Source organism: Aspergillus ruber, assembly GCF_000600275.1.
Source record: "Aspergillus ruber CBS 135680 unplaced genomic scaffold scaffold00020, whole genome shotgun sequence".
Taxonomy (NCBI): Eukaryota; Fungi; Ascomycota; class Eurotiomycetes; order Eurotiales; family Aspergillaceae; genus Aspergillus; species Aspergillus ruber.
Window position 1 is genome coordinate 295,566 of NW_024467316.1, and position 11,385 is coordinate 306,950.

Sequence of the window (11,385 nt, forward strand, 5' to 3'; positions counted from 1 at the left end):
CATTCACTATGGCCAACATATTGCCTTGATGGCTGGCCATGTAATCTCATAACTCGGAAATATCGCCGAAGCTGAATCGGGGGACCACTTTATTGAGCTAGTCATTTCACGAACTTTGAAGGCAAACGTAAGAGTGACATTCTGCGTGATTCCTTGTTTTGGTTCCACCAAAGTGGCTAACTATTGTTAGATCCGTGCACGAATGAGTCCAGTACTACTACTCGGATGTCATCGCAGAGGTCTTCTAAATTGGCACTCGGAACCAGAGGAAATGGCATAAATGAAAGCAAGATCCCTATGAAGTCAGGAAAGTAAGTGACCGGAGCCCAGAAGTCTCAGAATTCGACACCGAGCAGGATAAAGACAAACGAAAACGATAAGTTAGAACATTCAACTCATTCTTTGTGTACGTTGGAGATCCTGGCCGTAGTTATTACTCATATCAAACTTTGGTTGTCCTTTTGGGCGACTGATCGATTACAGGGCTTCACGTACACCCAAAGACCAGGCAAATTATTCGTGCAAAATACAAATTGAGGCTTTTTATGGAACGAAGAGTATCTGTATCCCTATATTTGGATTTAGCCAATCAAGAAAGTGTATTGGTTGATATGCCCAAGATGGCATCGCCAACCTGCTGGAGCACCATAAAACATTGCCGACTTGAAAGTATGCCCGAGGCTTGCCTTGTCTCTGTCAGGATTACTATACTGATATATATGGTTCAGTGACAGACCCCGACCATGGTCTGCAGAAAACGTGTTACCATGCTGCAAAGCAGTATATCAGATGTGATCTGCGGGCACGGAATCTATCTGAACTAACTGGGACCAGTTTTGGAGGCTCTCGACAGACGCGATTCTTTCCTTTTCAATCACCGCCATGCCATGTACGCAGACAGATAGTGTTGTCAGTAGCTGTAGCTGCGACACAGTCCAGTCATCTTTTCAACCTTTCCTGACAGAAGAGATAGCCTTCAATCCAGGCCTTCTGAGCCTGGGAATTGAAGCCCGCACGGGGTAGATATATATCCAATTTGCTCTAGTCACCTTGACATTTACGCCTTACCACTCCTCGAATCGAAGGCAGTTGCAGGGCAGTCCACGCAGAGGAACCAGATCGCCGCTATTATGTGGAGGAAGAAGAATACTGAAACCGGCATGAATACTGCACGCGCAGTGTCGATTTACCAGAGTTGGCCTGATGAATAAAGAAATGACAGCTGGCTTGCCTCGTGGTCACGACAGATATACGCAGGCGCGCCGTGGTAAGGTGGTGAGGAAATGGCATGAAGAATACGATGTCCAGATACGATGAACCGCTAAAGTAGTCAAAATAAACTAGAATACGATTCAATGATCCATAACCAGTATCACATAACATACATGAGCCATCAAGAGCTAATCATAAAACCGAAAGCAGAGGCCACGAACACAAGAAAAGAAAATAGTCCATTTAATAAAAGGATTCGATGGCGAATGATGAGTAAACCTCATAAAATGTGCGAGTCTGTCATCCGGAGGCTAAGACAGACCAAAATAAGACCATTCAATTATCACATAGCAAGAAGGGGATTTAAAAAAAGACAAAAGGAGAAAGGAAGAGAAGTCGTTTAACAGCAGCCCTGCTTCTGCTCCGAATCCTGCGACTCGCTAATGTTGACGACCTGGCGACGTTCCCCAAGCGGGTTCTGGGGCGAGTCACCCTCGAGCGCCTTGCTGGAGACGATGCGGTAGATTTCTGGGATTTTTGTGTCAGCCATGTGCGACTCGAGCGAAGTACGGCGGGAATACAAACCTGTCAGAATGTTCTGGAAGGCAAGTTCGACGTTGCTGGCGTCAAGGGCAGAGGTCTCAATGAATGACAAATTGTTCTCGCCTATGTTGCGGTCAGCGCGACCCACTTCTCACCCCCCTTGGGGAGCACAAAGAAAACATACTCGCAAACTGCTTGGCCTCCTCCGTGGGCACTGCCCGCAGGTGTCTCAAATCGCTCTTGTTTCCGACCAGCATGATGACGATGTTGGAATCGGCGTGGTCCCGCAACTCCTTCAACCACCGGTTGACATTCTCGTAGGTCTGATGTTTGCTAATATCGTAAACGAGGAGAGCGCCAACCGCGCCACGGTAGTAGGCCGAGGTAATCGCCCGGTAACGTTCCTGACCAGCAGTATCCCAAATCTGAGCCTTGATCGTCTTGGAATCGACCTGGATGGAGCGGGTTGCGAATTCGACACCGATAGTCGACTTGGAGTCCAGGTTGAACTCGTTGCGGGTGAAACGACTCAACAGGTTGGACTTTCCGACACCCGAATCACCGATCAACACCACTATGCGCAGTATAGCCGTTAGTTATGGTTCTGGTGAGAAGTCCGCTAAAAATAATAAGAGCAAGGGGCGAAGAAAGGAGGGACATCATCACACGAGTGGCAACGTACCCTTGAAGAGAAACTAGTATCCCAACGCCCGTTAGCTGTCATCTTTCTTGCAGAAAAAAATGATTAGAATAGAAACTCACGTCGTATTCGTCGTTAGCCATGAGGGGTAGTCGTGGGAGTTAGACCAGCACTCTTTTTAGATAGAAAAAACGGTACGAAATTCGACGTGGCTTCGAGCCGTCACGAGGAAGAATGGAAGGAAAGAAACTGGAAGAAGACAAAGCCGTTAGCAGCGAAATCGCGAAATTTCAAGGAGAATAACGACGGGTCAGGGGGGGACACATACAAGCACAGACACGGAACAGATGCCAGACTGGTCCGTAGCAAAAGGGAAGTTGAGAGTAGTTGTATTCATTCGAGGCCCCGGAGGTGGAGCGGCTTCTCCCTGGCCCGCCCGTCGTCGCTGAAAGGGACTTAGTGTAGTCACGTGGGCGGTCAGGTGTTTTTCCAGTAGACCTCAACACGGCTACTGTAAATTATTTACACTACTACTACTGTCTATCAAGGTATATAATATAACTGTGTGCTGTTCTTGCTCTTGACAGGATGCTCTACTGGCAGCCGTCTTGAGTGCTGTATTATCCATCAGCATGTAGCTCTGATTGCGCACAGCTGCCGGATAACTGCATCCAGAAAACACCAATCACTTCTACTTCACCAATGATACCAGATTGATCAGTTTACGCCACTGCTCAGGCACAATGACTGACGTGGAGATGTGCAATGTGGACGACGATGACATTTCGGTTACCTCCACCGTGTCCAGTGAGCAAGAATCGGAGTATGAAGTCGAAACCATCTTAACGGAACGAACTCAGGATGATCAGCCCATGTACCTGGTCAAATGGGCGGGATATCCAATTGAACGCGCCACCTGGGAACCTGCTGAGTCTTTTTTCAACAATGAAACCTTTTTGGACTGGAAAAAGAAGAGAAGGGCCATCGCAGAGGGGAAGCAACCCGAGTTTGATCTGGTCAGCTTTGAAAACCATCTGATTGCCTTGGAGGATGCACGAGAGAAGCGTGGACGCAGTCGCGAGGCCAAGAGGAGACGGTTAGGCCTGTCCCGCGAGCAAACAGATGCTAGGAAAAAGCAACGCGTTGACGGCGCAGCCTCGCCTACTTCCTCAAACCACCCTTCTCTGAACAACTCAGACTCAGGACCCACAAGAATAAATCCTCCATCTCATCCTACCACCGTGAGACACATCCCACCGAAACCTCCTATGGTTTTGTTTGGCAGTGGTCAGAACCGGCATGGACCATGGATGGCAGCTCGCAACAAAAACAGAAAGCCCGATGATCCGGATAAGCAATTTAGTAACCTTTCAACCAAATGGCGTTTTGAAAAGGCCAAAGGCTATGAACCACCTCCCGACATCAACCAGCTCGAGCTCATTCGTCCATCGGATTGGCCTGCGCGAACAGGTGCGCCTGTTGCTACCCCTAAGGTTGCGGACCATCTAGTTGAATCTCCCATAGGGAGCTCTCCTGTGGCCTCGCCAGTAGAAAGAAACAACTCTTTCTCGGATAGGTATCGTCCACCCGGTCCGGCAGCAGGTCCTCGCCGTCAGCTTACGTCGGACTTGTGTAGACCAGAATCATCCCCGCCAAGGGCTCCACGTATACCTGAAAGAAATACATTCCGTGACTCATGGAGACTGGAATCCCCTCGAACATGGCGCTCGCCTTTGCTGGAAAGACAAGGTTCACAAGATCCATGGAGAGCCAGTTCAGTTCACGCGCGAGATGCCTTCAACTCCGAAAGATCGGCACCCGATTCACGGAGGCCAGAGTTTACCTTCTCACGAGACCGTCCTGGCACTCCTGATGAACGAAATCCTTCTCAATTACAAATAGAAAATGACGGCGTTTGCAGGCAATGGTTCAATGAAGAGCTAATACCACCACTTCCTCCAAGACGGCCAATGGCAATCAAAGGTGCCAACTTCCGTCGGGCCAGGGATGAATACTCTCAAACCAGGTTTTGGAACCATGGCGAGGTTTTCGTCAACATGTATCTCGGACCAGAGAAAAGGTTTATAGGACCGGTTCGACTGTGCGGGTTGGGCCCCATGTCAAGGTCCAGGGTTATACAATCAAAGAAGGACAACAAGACAGATGTCTGGTTCCAACAGATCTGCACGCTCGACGAATACAGAGAGCTGTGCAACAGAGTAAGTGTGCCTATATAAATCATCCATAACAAACGAACAAGCAAGACTGATAATTGCATCATAGTCGAAAACCAACTTCCGGTACGATAACGGTTGGATCGAGGGGTACGATGATACGGAGCCAGATGTTTACAGGGCAGGACAGGCACTCCAACGGGGTAATTTTCTCGCGATAGCGTACCCCGACGAACCGACCTGGGGTAAAAACGTGCTACTTGCGTACTCGCCCTCTTCGCCAGATTTCGACTTCCTCCGCAATGACTTCAATTTTTCTCCGGATACGTTTCTTCATTTGACTGTTCGAAACCCTTTGGCATACCTGGGCAGACCGATGCCTCCGAACAGGGTTTTCCGAGAATTTCCTGCACGGATGACCGAACTGCAGGACAACGTCCCGAGCCCGACAGAACAAAAAGTCGAGAAAGACCTGCTAGAAGCCCAGACCGCCCAAGAACTGCAACTGCAGCTTCCTGCGGATGCAAGCAATCATGTCGAAACCCCCGTGCTTCCTCAAGAACAGCCCATGGAAACTGACGAGCTAGCATCTGTTCGGGAGAAAAATTCGGCCCAACAGCAAATCCAACAGCAGCAATTGTCCGTAGCGAATTTCGACGTAGATGACTACTTCAGCAATGTGTTCAAAATGACATTCGACGAGCTTGCGGCGAAGAATGACGTTGAGAAGGGGCGCGCTCCGGTTTTCTATTTGATGTGCCCACCAGAAAATAAATTGGCCCACGACGAATGCGGAATCATAGTTGAGTTTTTGAGAAAGCATGAAGCTGTGATCTTCTCCAGCCGTCTTAAGGAGGATTGGGAGCGTTTTGTTCGGACCATAAACCGTGGTGTTGTGCTGGTATGTTGTGCACTGAGCATTCTCTTTAATGTCACTAACGCTCGAACAGTTCCATGACAGCTTTGTCAATTATGATACCATGTTTAGTCTTCGTGGCCTTATACAAAAACCCTTTACTTTCTGGTCTTTTTCCCTAACCGGAATAGGAGAGGGCGACAACAAGACTTACTTCCAGCGGCTCTTCCCCCATGGCGGGGTCATTCTCTTAACGGAAGACTTTATGGTCCGTGAACCAGATGCCACAGTCATCATCCTTGCTTGGTTCTACGACTGGACGAAGAAAAAGTTTCCTGGAAGCTGGAAGATGATGCTACGTCCTAATGTCCTCGGATGGCTCTTGAAGCAGCCAGAGCCTGCGGAAAAGCAACGGCAGGGAGTGTAAGTGCACCAGCCCCTTTTTATATCACATTGAACTAACCGGAATACAGCTGGTTAGCAATGTATAGCCTAATCGCCCAACTCAGCACCACCGACAACGGTACCTTCCTTACCTACTCTGAACCCCTCGACGGCATCCACGACGACTTTCCTGAAAACCGCGTCATCTCACCACCCGCCATCCCCCTCTACGGCACCCGCACCGAAGAAAACACCAGGGGTCTGGTCACGCAAGAACAACGCGACACGAACCACCTAGCTGAATTCTTCGCCGGCTGGGCGCTCGTTAATAGTCATCGCTTTAGACGATTTACGATAATCACGACGAGGCCATTGAAGAGCTGGAATTTGTGGAATCATGTTGATGTTAAGGAGACAGCGATGGACTTTTTCAAGGCGTATGGGGTTGATTATCGGACGTATTGGAGTCAGTTGAAGAGGAAGGCTTCGTCGTCATATTCGAAGGACAAGGACAAGGAAAAGGAAAAGAAGCAAGGTGCAGAATCTCCGAGTAAATAAAAGAAGCGGGGTGCGGATCCGCCGAGTAAATATAATGCGGCTAAGATGGAGTCTGCGCAGGATCCGGTGTAATTTTAAATATGCTGCCTCTGTACAAACTAGTGTGGCTTGTGCGATGAAAGTTGGATCTATTATGTTCATTTTCGATTTGCTCAAATATACCCTGTTTTGGTTCTGACTGACTTTATTCCACTATTGTTTACTTCTGTTCATTTCGTCTCGTTTTGTACATGGCGCTATGTGGATAGAATACTATTTGTATCTGGATTTGATAATAATAACTGTATTTATAACTATAGTTTTACAATGAACTTATCGACAAGAAACGATCACAACAATAGACAAAAATTTAAGTAACCTGTGGACGCCCAGACTATACCCAAATGTGCCACCATTATAAATACCTGAATGTTAAATGCTAGGAATGACCGGAGGTCATTTCAATGCCAATATAATATTATACGCATCAAAACAGTCTATGAGCCATTAGGGCTCTCTGTGATCCCAGAAGCAGATGCGATTCTAGGCCAAGGGTGAAGATCAGGATCCCGAAGCGTGAGATTGTTCTTCGCGATAATTCGACGTGAAGTCAATCCCCTCCTTTGACTGAGCCTTTGCCTTAAATTCCTTGTCCTTCTTCTCTCGCTGAACCTTCTCTTCCCACTGACTCTCCTCTGTCGCAATCATCGAGTGGAACTTTCCACCCTGGCCGCGCGCCAGATAAATGGGCTTCTCTTCGCGGTCTGCGACGGCTTCCGTGACAAGCACGAATTTCACACTAGAGCCTGGCGCTTCGAACATCGCGTCGCTGAGGATCGTCTCCATTTCTGTACGGAGAGCGCGCGCCCCAGTTCCCATTTGGAAGGCGTTGGCGGCGACCTTGTGCAAAGCCAGGGTGGTGAAGCGGAGTTCGATGCCGGATAGCGAGAAGAGAGCGGTGTATTGTGCCAATAATGAGTTGCGGGGTTCAGTCAGGATGCGGACAAGGAGGGCTTGTGTTAGGGTGGCGAGGGCGGCTGTAACAGGTACACGACCTACTAATTCGGGGATGAAGCCATAGTTCTGTAAGTCGGTAGGGGTGACAAGGTCCAGCGAGTTGAAGTAGCTTGGTTCGCTATCAGGCGATGCGATTGAAGGTGGTGTAAAGAACGGAAGATGTTTCTTGTATAACTCTTCCTCCTCTGAGCCCGGCAGGATGGGAACGGGCTGGTTATTCCCTGAACCTGCTTCCCCGGGACGATCACCCGTGCTGGTTGCTGATCGAACGGGCTGTCCGAAACCAATCGAACCGCGTGATATCCGATCCATGATCACCTTGTGCAGACCAACGAACGCACCGGAGAATACGAACAGGATGTTATCTGTGCGTACGTTGTAAACCTCTCCCTTTGCTGGTTGGCCCCCCGAATTTGGAGGATTCCCAAGTGGACTGTTGGATGGGTAGGTATTTGGTGTGCCTCCAGTATGAGGAGAGTTGCGTTCTTGTTTCGCCTGGACCTGTACTGTTGTGCCCTCGATGATCTTCAAAAGGGCCTGCTGCGCACCCTCCCCACTAACATCCTTGCCATGGCTGACCTTGGCTGCTGCAAGCTTGTCCACTTCATCTAGTACAATTATACCACGCTCTGCTTGCTCAACATTATAATTGGAGGCCGCTAATAGCCTGTGGACGCACGCCTCGGCGTCCTCTCCGATATAACCGGCTTGGGTGATCGACGTGCAGTCGGAGATGCTAAAAGGGACAGAAAGCACTCTAGCCAGCGTCTTTGCCATCAATGTCTTTCCTACACCAGATGGACCCATGAGGAGGATGTTGGACTTTTCGAGTTGTAGCGGTGCCGTATCGACGAGCTCCGGTAGGTCTGACGGAGAAGACGATTGGTTCCGGTTCGTAGACACGCGAACTGTTCGGTTTTGACCGGGAAATTCATCTGATAAAATCGCATATGTTAGCTGTGCACGTGCTAGTCTCGATTTTACTCAGGCAAACACACCCTCTACCGGGTGGCCCTCAAGAGCTTCTCTCCGCTCACGTTTGGCTTGTTCCTCCTCGGCTTCCTCTCCTCGTCGTTGCAATTCTTGCACGCGCTGGTAGTGATTGTATACAGCAACACTGAGTATCTTCTTCGCACGATCCTGTCCCACAACGAACTGGTCGAGATACTGCTTCAATACTCGCGGCGTGATTCGGGGAGCTCCGAAAGCCGGAGTCGCGCCCAGGGGACCAGCTGTGGGAAGCCCGGGCTCATAGCTGCTAGACCATGACTGGTTTCCGAAATCTGACCGGTTAAACTGCGAGAATCTGGGAAATGAGATAGAACAGCTGGTGAAATCCCGTCGAGCTGCGCTGTATACTGCAGGCCGATAGCGGAGGACGCTATCGCAACGCAACTTGAGGGCGTGCGAAGAGGCACGGGTTCGTAGGGGCAGCCGCAGCATGGCCGGGCGCCTGTACTATCGATAGACTAGAAGAAAAGAAGGTGAAAAGCGTTAAGAAAGAAGGAAGGTGGTGAAACAGGGAATGAAGTCAGAGTAGTGGCTCCGATCCGATTGTTGTCATCTGATGAGATAAGATGGACAGCTTTCCCCGCAGCACGTGACATCTTATCACGAGATCTCCTCATCTCGACGGCAGCATTGAAGAGGGCCATTGCTGTGGTTTGCCGGTTATGATCATGGTCCTTTGGTCAGATACAGTAGTCAGGAGTCATAGACATTTGTCCTCTCCAGCCGGTAGTCTCTCAGGAGTAAAAGCATCGTACTGATGAGTTCTAGACACGCTGTTCTGCAGCGTGTGTTGAATTGAGTCGATGATGCTGCATCCCTCTGCCTGTTCGCTATAATTGATGATATAGTAGTGTTCGTTCCATGTGTGTCGATTGTGCTGTTGGCATTGCTCGTTTTGCTTTTAGCCACCGGAGACCAGCGATATATGTATGCTCTACGGAGTACGGAGTACCCCAAGCAACATCACGACCTCTGCACCTGCCAACTAAACCGCGGTGTGAAACCACTACAAATAAACGGCGTAGTCAAATCTTCCTTAAATATATGGCACGGCGATAATTCGTTGTTTCTGACCCCCGATACAATGTGTAAAGCACGAGCCGGCATCTGCCTCCCGGTCTCCAAATAGTGCGATTTTCGTGCATTACCCGGCGTATGTACGGAGTACCTCGCAGGATAAGTACATACTCGTGAGGAGTAAATGCAAAGTAAGCGTACTATTTCGTACATGAAATGCATCCTGAGCGGAGACTCTGCGGCCGTACGGATGACCAAATGAAACAGAAGCAGCTCCGCCGATTGTTTGCTGTAAGGAGAAGGTGGGCAAAACGGGGAGAATGGGTCAATGCCCGGTAAAGTCTCGGAGAATTAATCATAGACATGCATTGCATGATATTTTGGATGGTTCTGACATTTCTTATCTCAAACCATGCGCTATTGATCGTATGATATTGGTATTGATACAGACAATCAACTCTACTTGATTGTCGTTTCACTATCCTTCTGACCTGAGGATTGTGAAGTAGGCCGGTATTTAATCCTCATGGCCTGAGACTATGGCTCAGCGGTCCGGGAATAACCCGACAACTGTAAACACTGGATGGCTGTCGTACATGCCGAGATGCCCAAGACATGATAGAGGGCGCATGACAGCGTAGCCTTTGCAACTATACGAGATGCCCAGGCAGTCTGATATATCAGACATACCAGGGGGCAACCTAAACTATTATGGCGATTTGCAGGAATACATCTCACCAGCACCGCCGCTAGTTGTTTATTTGTTTGCTTTGAACACGGGCTGCTGCTCCATGGTCTGCGAGATAAAGCTGCGCAGAGCTGCCCATCTGTTCGTGGTCCCATTTGTCTCCTCTGTAGCTGTACTACTAGCCCCCTCTGTTGTGGTTGGTGCTACTGCTTCCTGGGCAGTGTCCATGGCCGTCATCTGCGCCATGTTTCTGGCAAACCGGTCGCGTTCCAACTTCTCCAGGTTCTGTCTGCGCTTCTCCGCTCCTGGTTTATGCTTCAACGTCTTTTGCTTGATGATGTTGACTTGACTATTGGGATCCTGCTGGTCTTCTTGGGTATCTGCGTCGGGGAGCGCGTCGGCCAGAGAATTCAATGTTGCAAGTTTCTTCGACGCGCGTCGCTTTTTGGGGGCCTTCTTCGAATTCTTTTCGATCTTGGAGATGAAACTGGAATGCTTGATAGTGCGCTTGTCCTTCTTCGAGGTGCGAAATTCGTCGCCAAAGAGACCGTCGTTGGACTTGGTCGAGGGAACCGCCCCTCGACCACTGGTCTGCTTCTTCATTATACTAGGCGCCTTTTGATGCGACATTATTAGCAACGTCCTCATCGTGATAAGACCATCACGGCGAAACTTACCATATTATGCGTACCAGCCACCTTCCGATTCAGACACTTTTGAAATGTTACGGATCAGAGTGAACCGACAGATTTCGCAGCGGGTCCCGAACGAGTAATTTTAGCGAAGCCTCCCACTTACCGAAAACAGCATGACCCGAAATTCTGCCACTCCTACTGGCCACACTAGTCCCCAAGACAGACTAGCGGCCGTCCACTCGTGGAGCCGCTTACCTCACCGCTCGCATCCGGGCGTTTTCGTCATGTTTTCGTGGTTGGAGAAGTAGGGAAGAGGTGGGGAGAATCCATACAGTGGTCTATGAGGGAAAATGAGCCAACAACGGGGAGTCGCCCGTCGGGATTGACGTTATCAGCATCATCGGTGTCTGGTTTAGCTTTGATTACTGTGGTTCCGGCTAACCTGTGAGGACTCCGGTGTATCTTGGAATAACTACAGGTCCACATTCACGGGTATCAAACCCGCTACGGGCACTGTTGTTACATCATTGAAGCGCTTTTCCCTCAATTCTTTCCAGGACTTCCCTACTCTGCTCGATATTATCGTCCTTCTCATTTGTCAGAGTGGATGCAGTGCGCAATTAACCGGACAGCCATTCCTCTGTCGTGTGCCACCTTGAGCGCTGGCGGCG

The 11,385-nt window shown here is 49.5% G+C and overlaps 3 protein-coding genes across 3 annotated transcripts; 1 reads left to right on the plus strand and 2 right to left on the minus strand.

The window, feature by feature from the left end:
- Window positions 1-1,158: 1,158 nt before the first annotated feature.
- On the minus strand, window positions 1,159-2,804 carry EURHEDRAFT_414113 (Rab family GTPase). Its single transcript, XM_040782339.1, has 6 exons — window positions 2,724-2,804; window positions 2,518-2,644; window positions 2,438-2,450; window positions 1,940-2,329; window positions 1,798-1,878; window positions 1,159-1,740 (listed from the first exon to the last, which is right to left on the minus strand). Exons 2-6 carry the CDS (start codon window positions 2,536-2,538, stop codon window positions 1,613-1,615), a joined length of 633 nt encoding a protein of 210 aa, XP_040637387.1. The 5' UTR covers window positions 2,539-2,644; window positions 2,724-2,804; the 3' UTR covers window positions 1,159-1,612.
- A 121-nt stretch (window positions 2,805-2,925) lies between these two features.
- Window positions 2,926-6,586, plus strand: EURHEDRAFT_414115 (putative Chromo domain protein Chp1p). The gene is made up of 4 exons (XM_040782340.1): window positions 2,926-4,614; window positions 4,679-5,470; window positions 5,520-5,848; window positions 5,899-6,586. Exons 1-4 carry the CDS (start codon window positions 3,139-3,141, stop codon window positions 6,365-6,367), a joined length of 3,066 nt encoding a protein of 1,021 aa, XP_040637388.1. The 5' UTR covers window positions 2,926-3,138; the 3' UTR covers window positions 6,368-6,586.
- A 321-nt stretch (window positions 6,587-6,907) lies between these two features.
- On the minus strand, window positions 6,908-10,741 carry EURHEDRAFT_516623 (ATP-dependent Clp protease; the record flags this gene model as incomplete). Its single annotated transcript, XM_040786494.1, has 4 exons — window positions 6,908-8,229; window positions 8,362-8,646; window positions 10,373-10,673; window positions 10,739-10,741. 4 exons carry the CDS (start codon window positions 10,739-10,741, stop codon window positions 6,908-6,910), a joined length of 1,911 nt encoding a protein of 636 aa, XP_040637389.1.
- Between the last annotated feature and the right edge of the window lie 644 nt (window positions 10,742-11,385).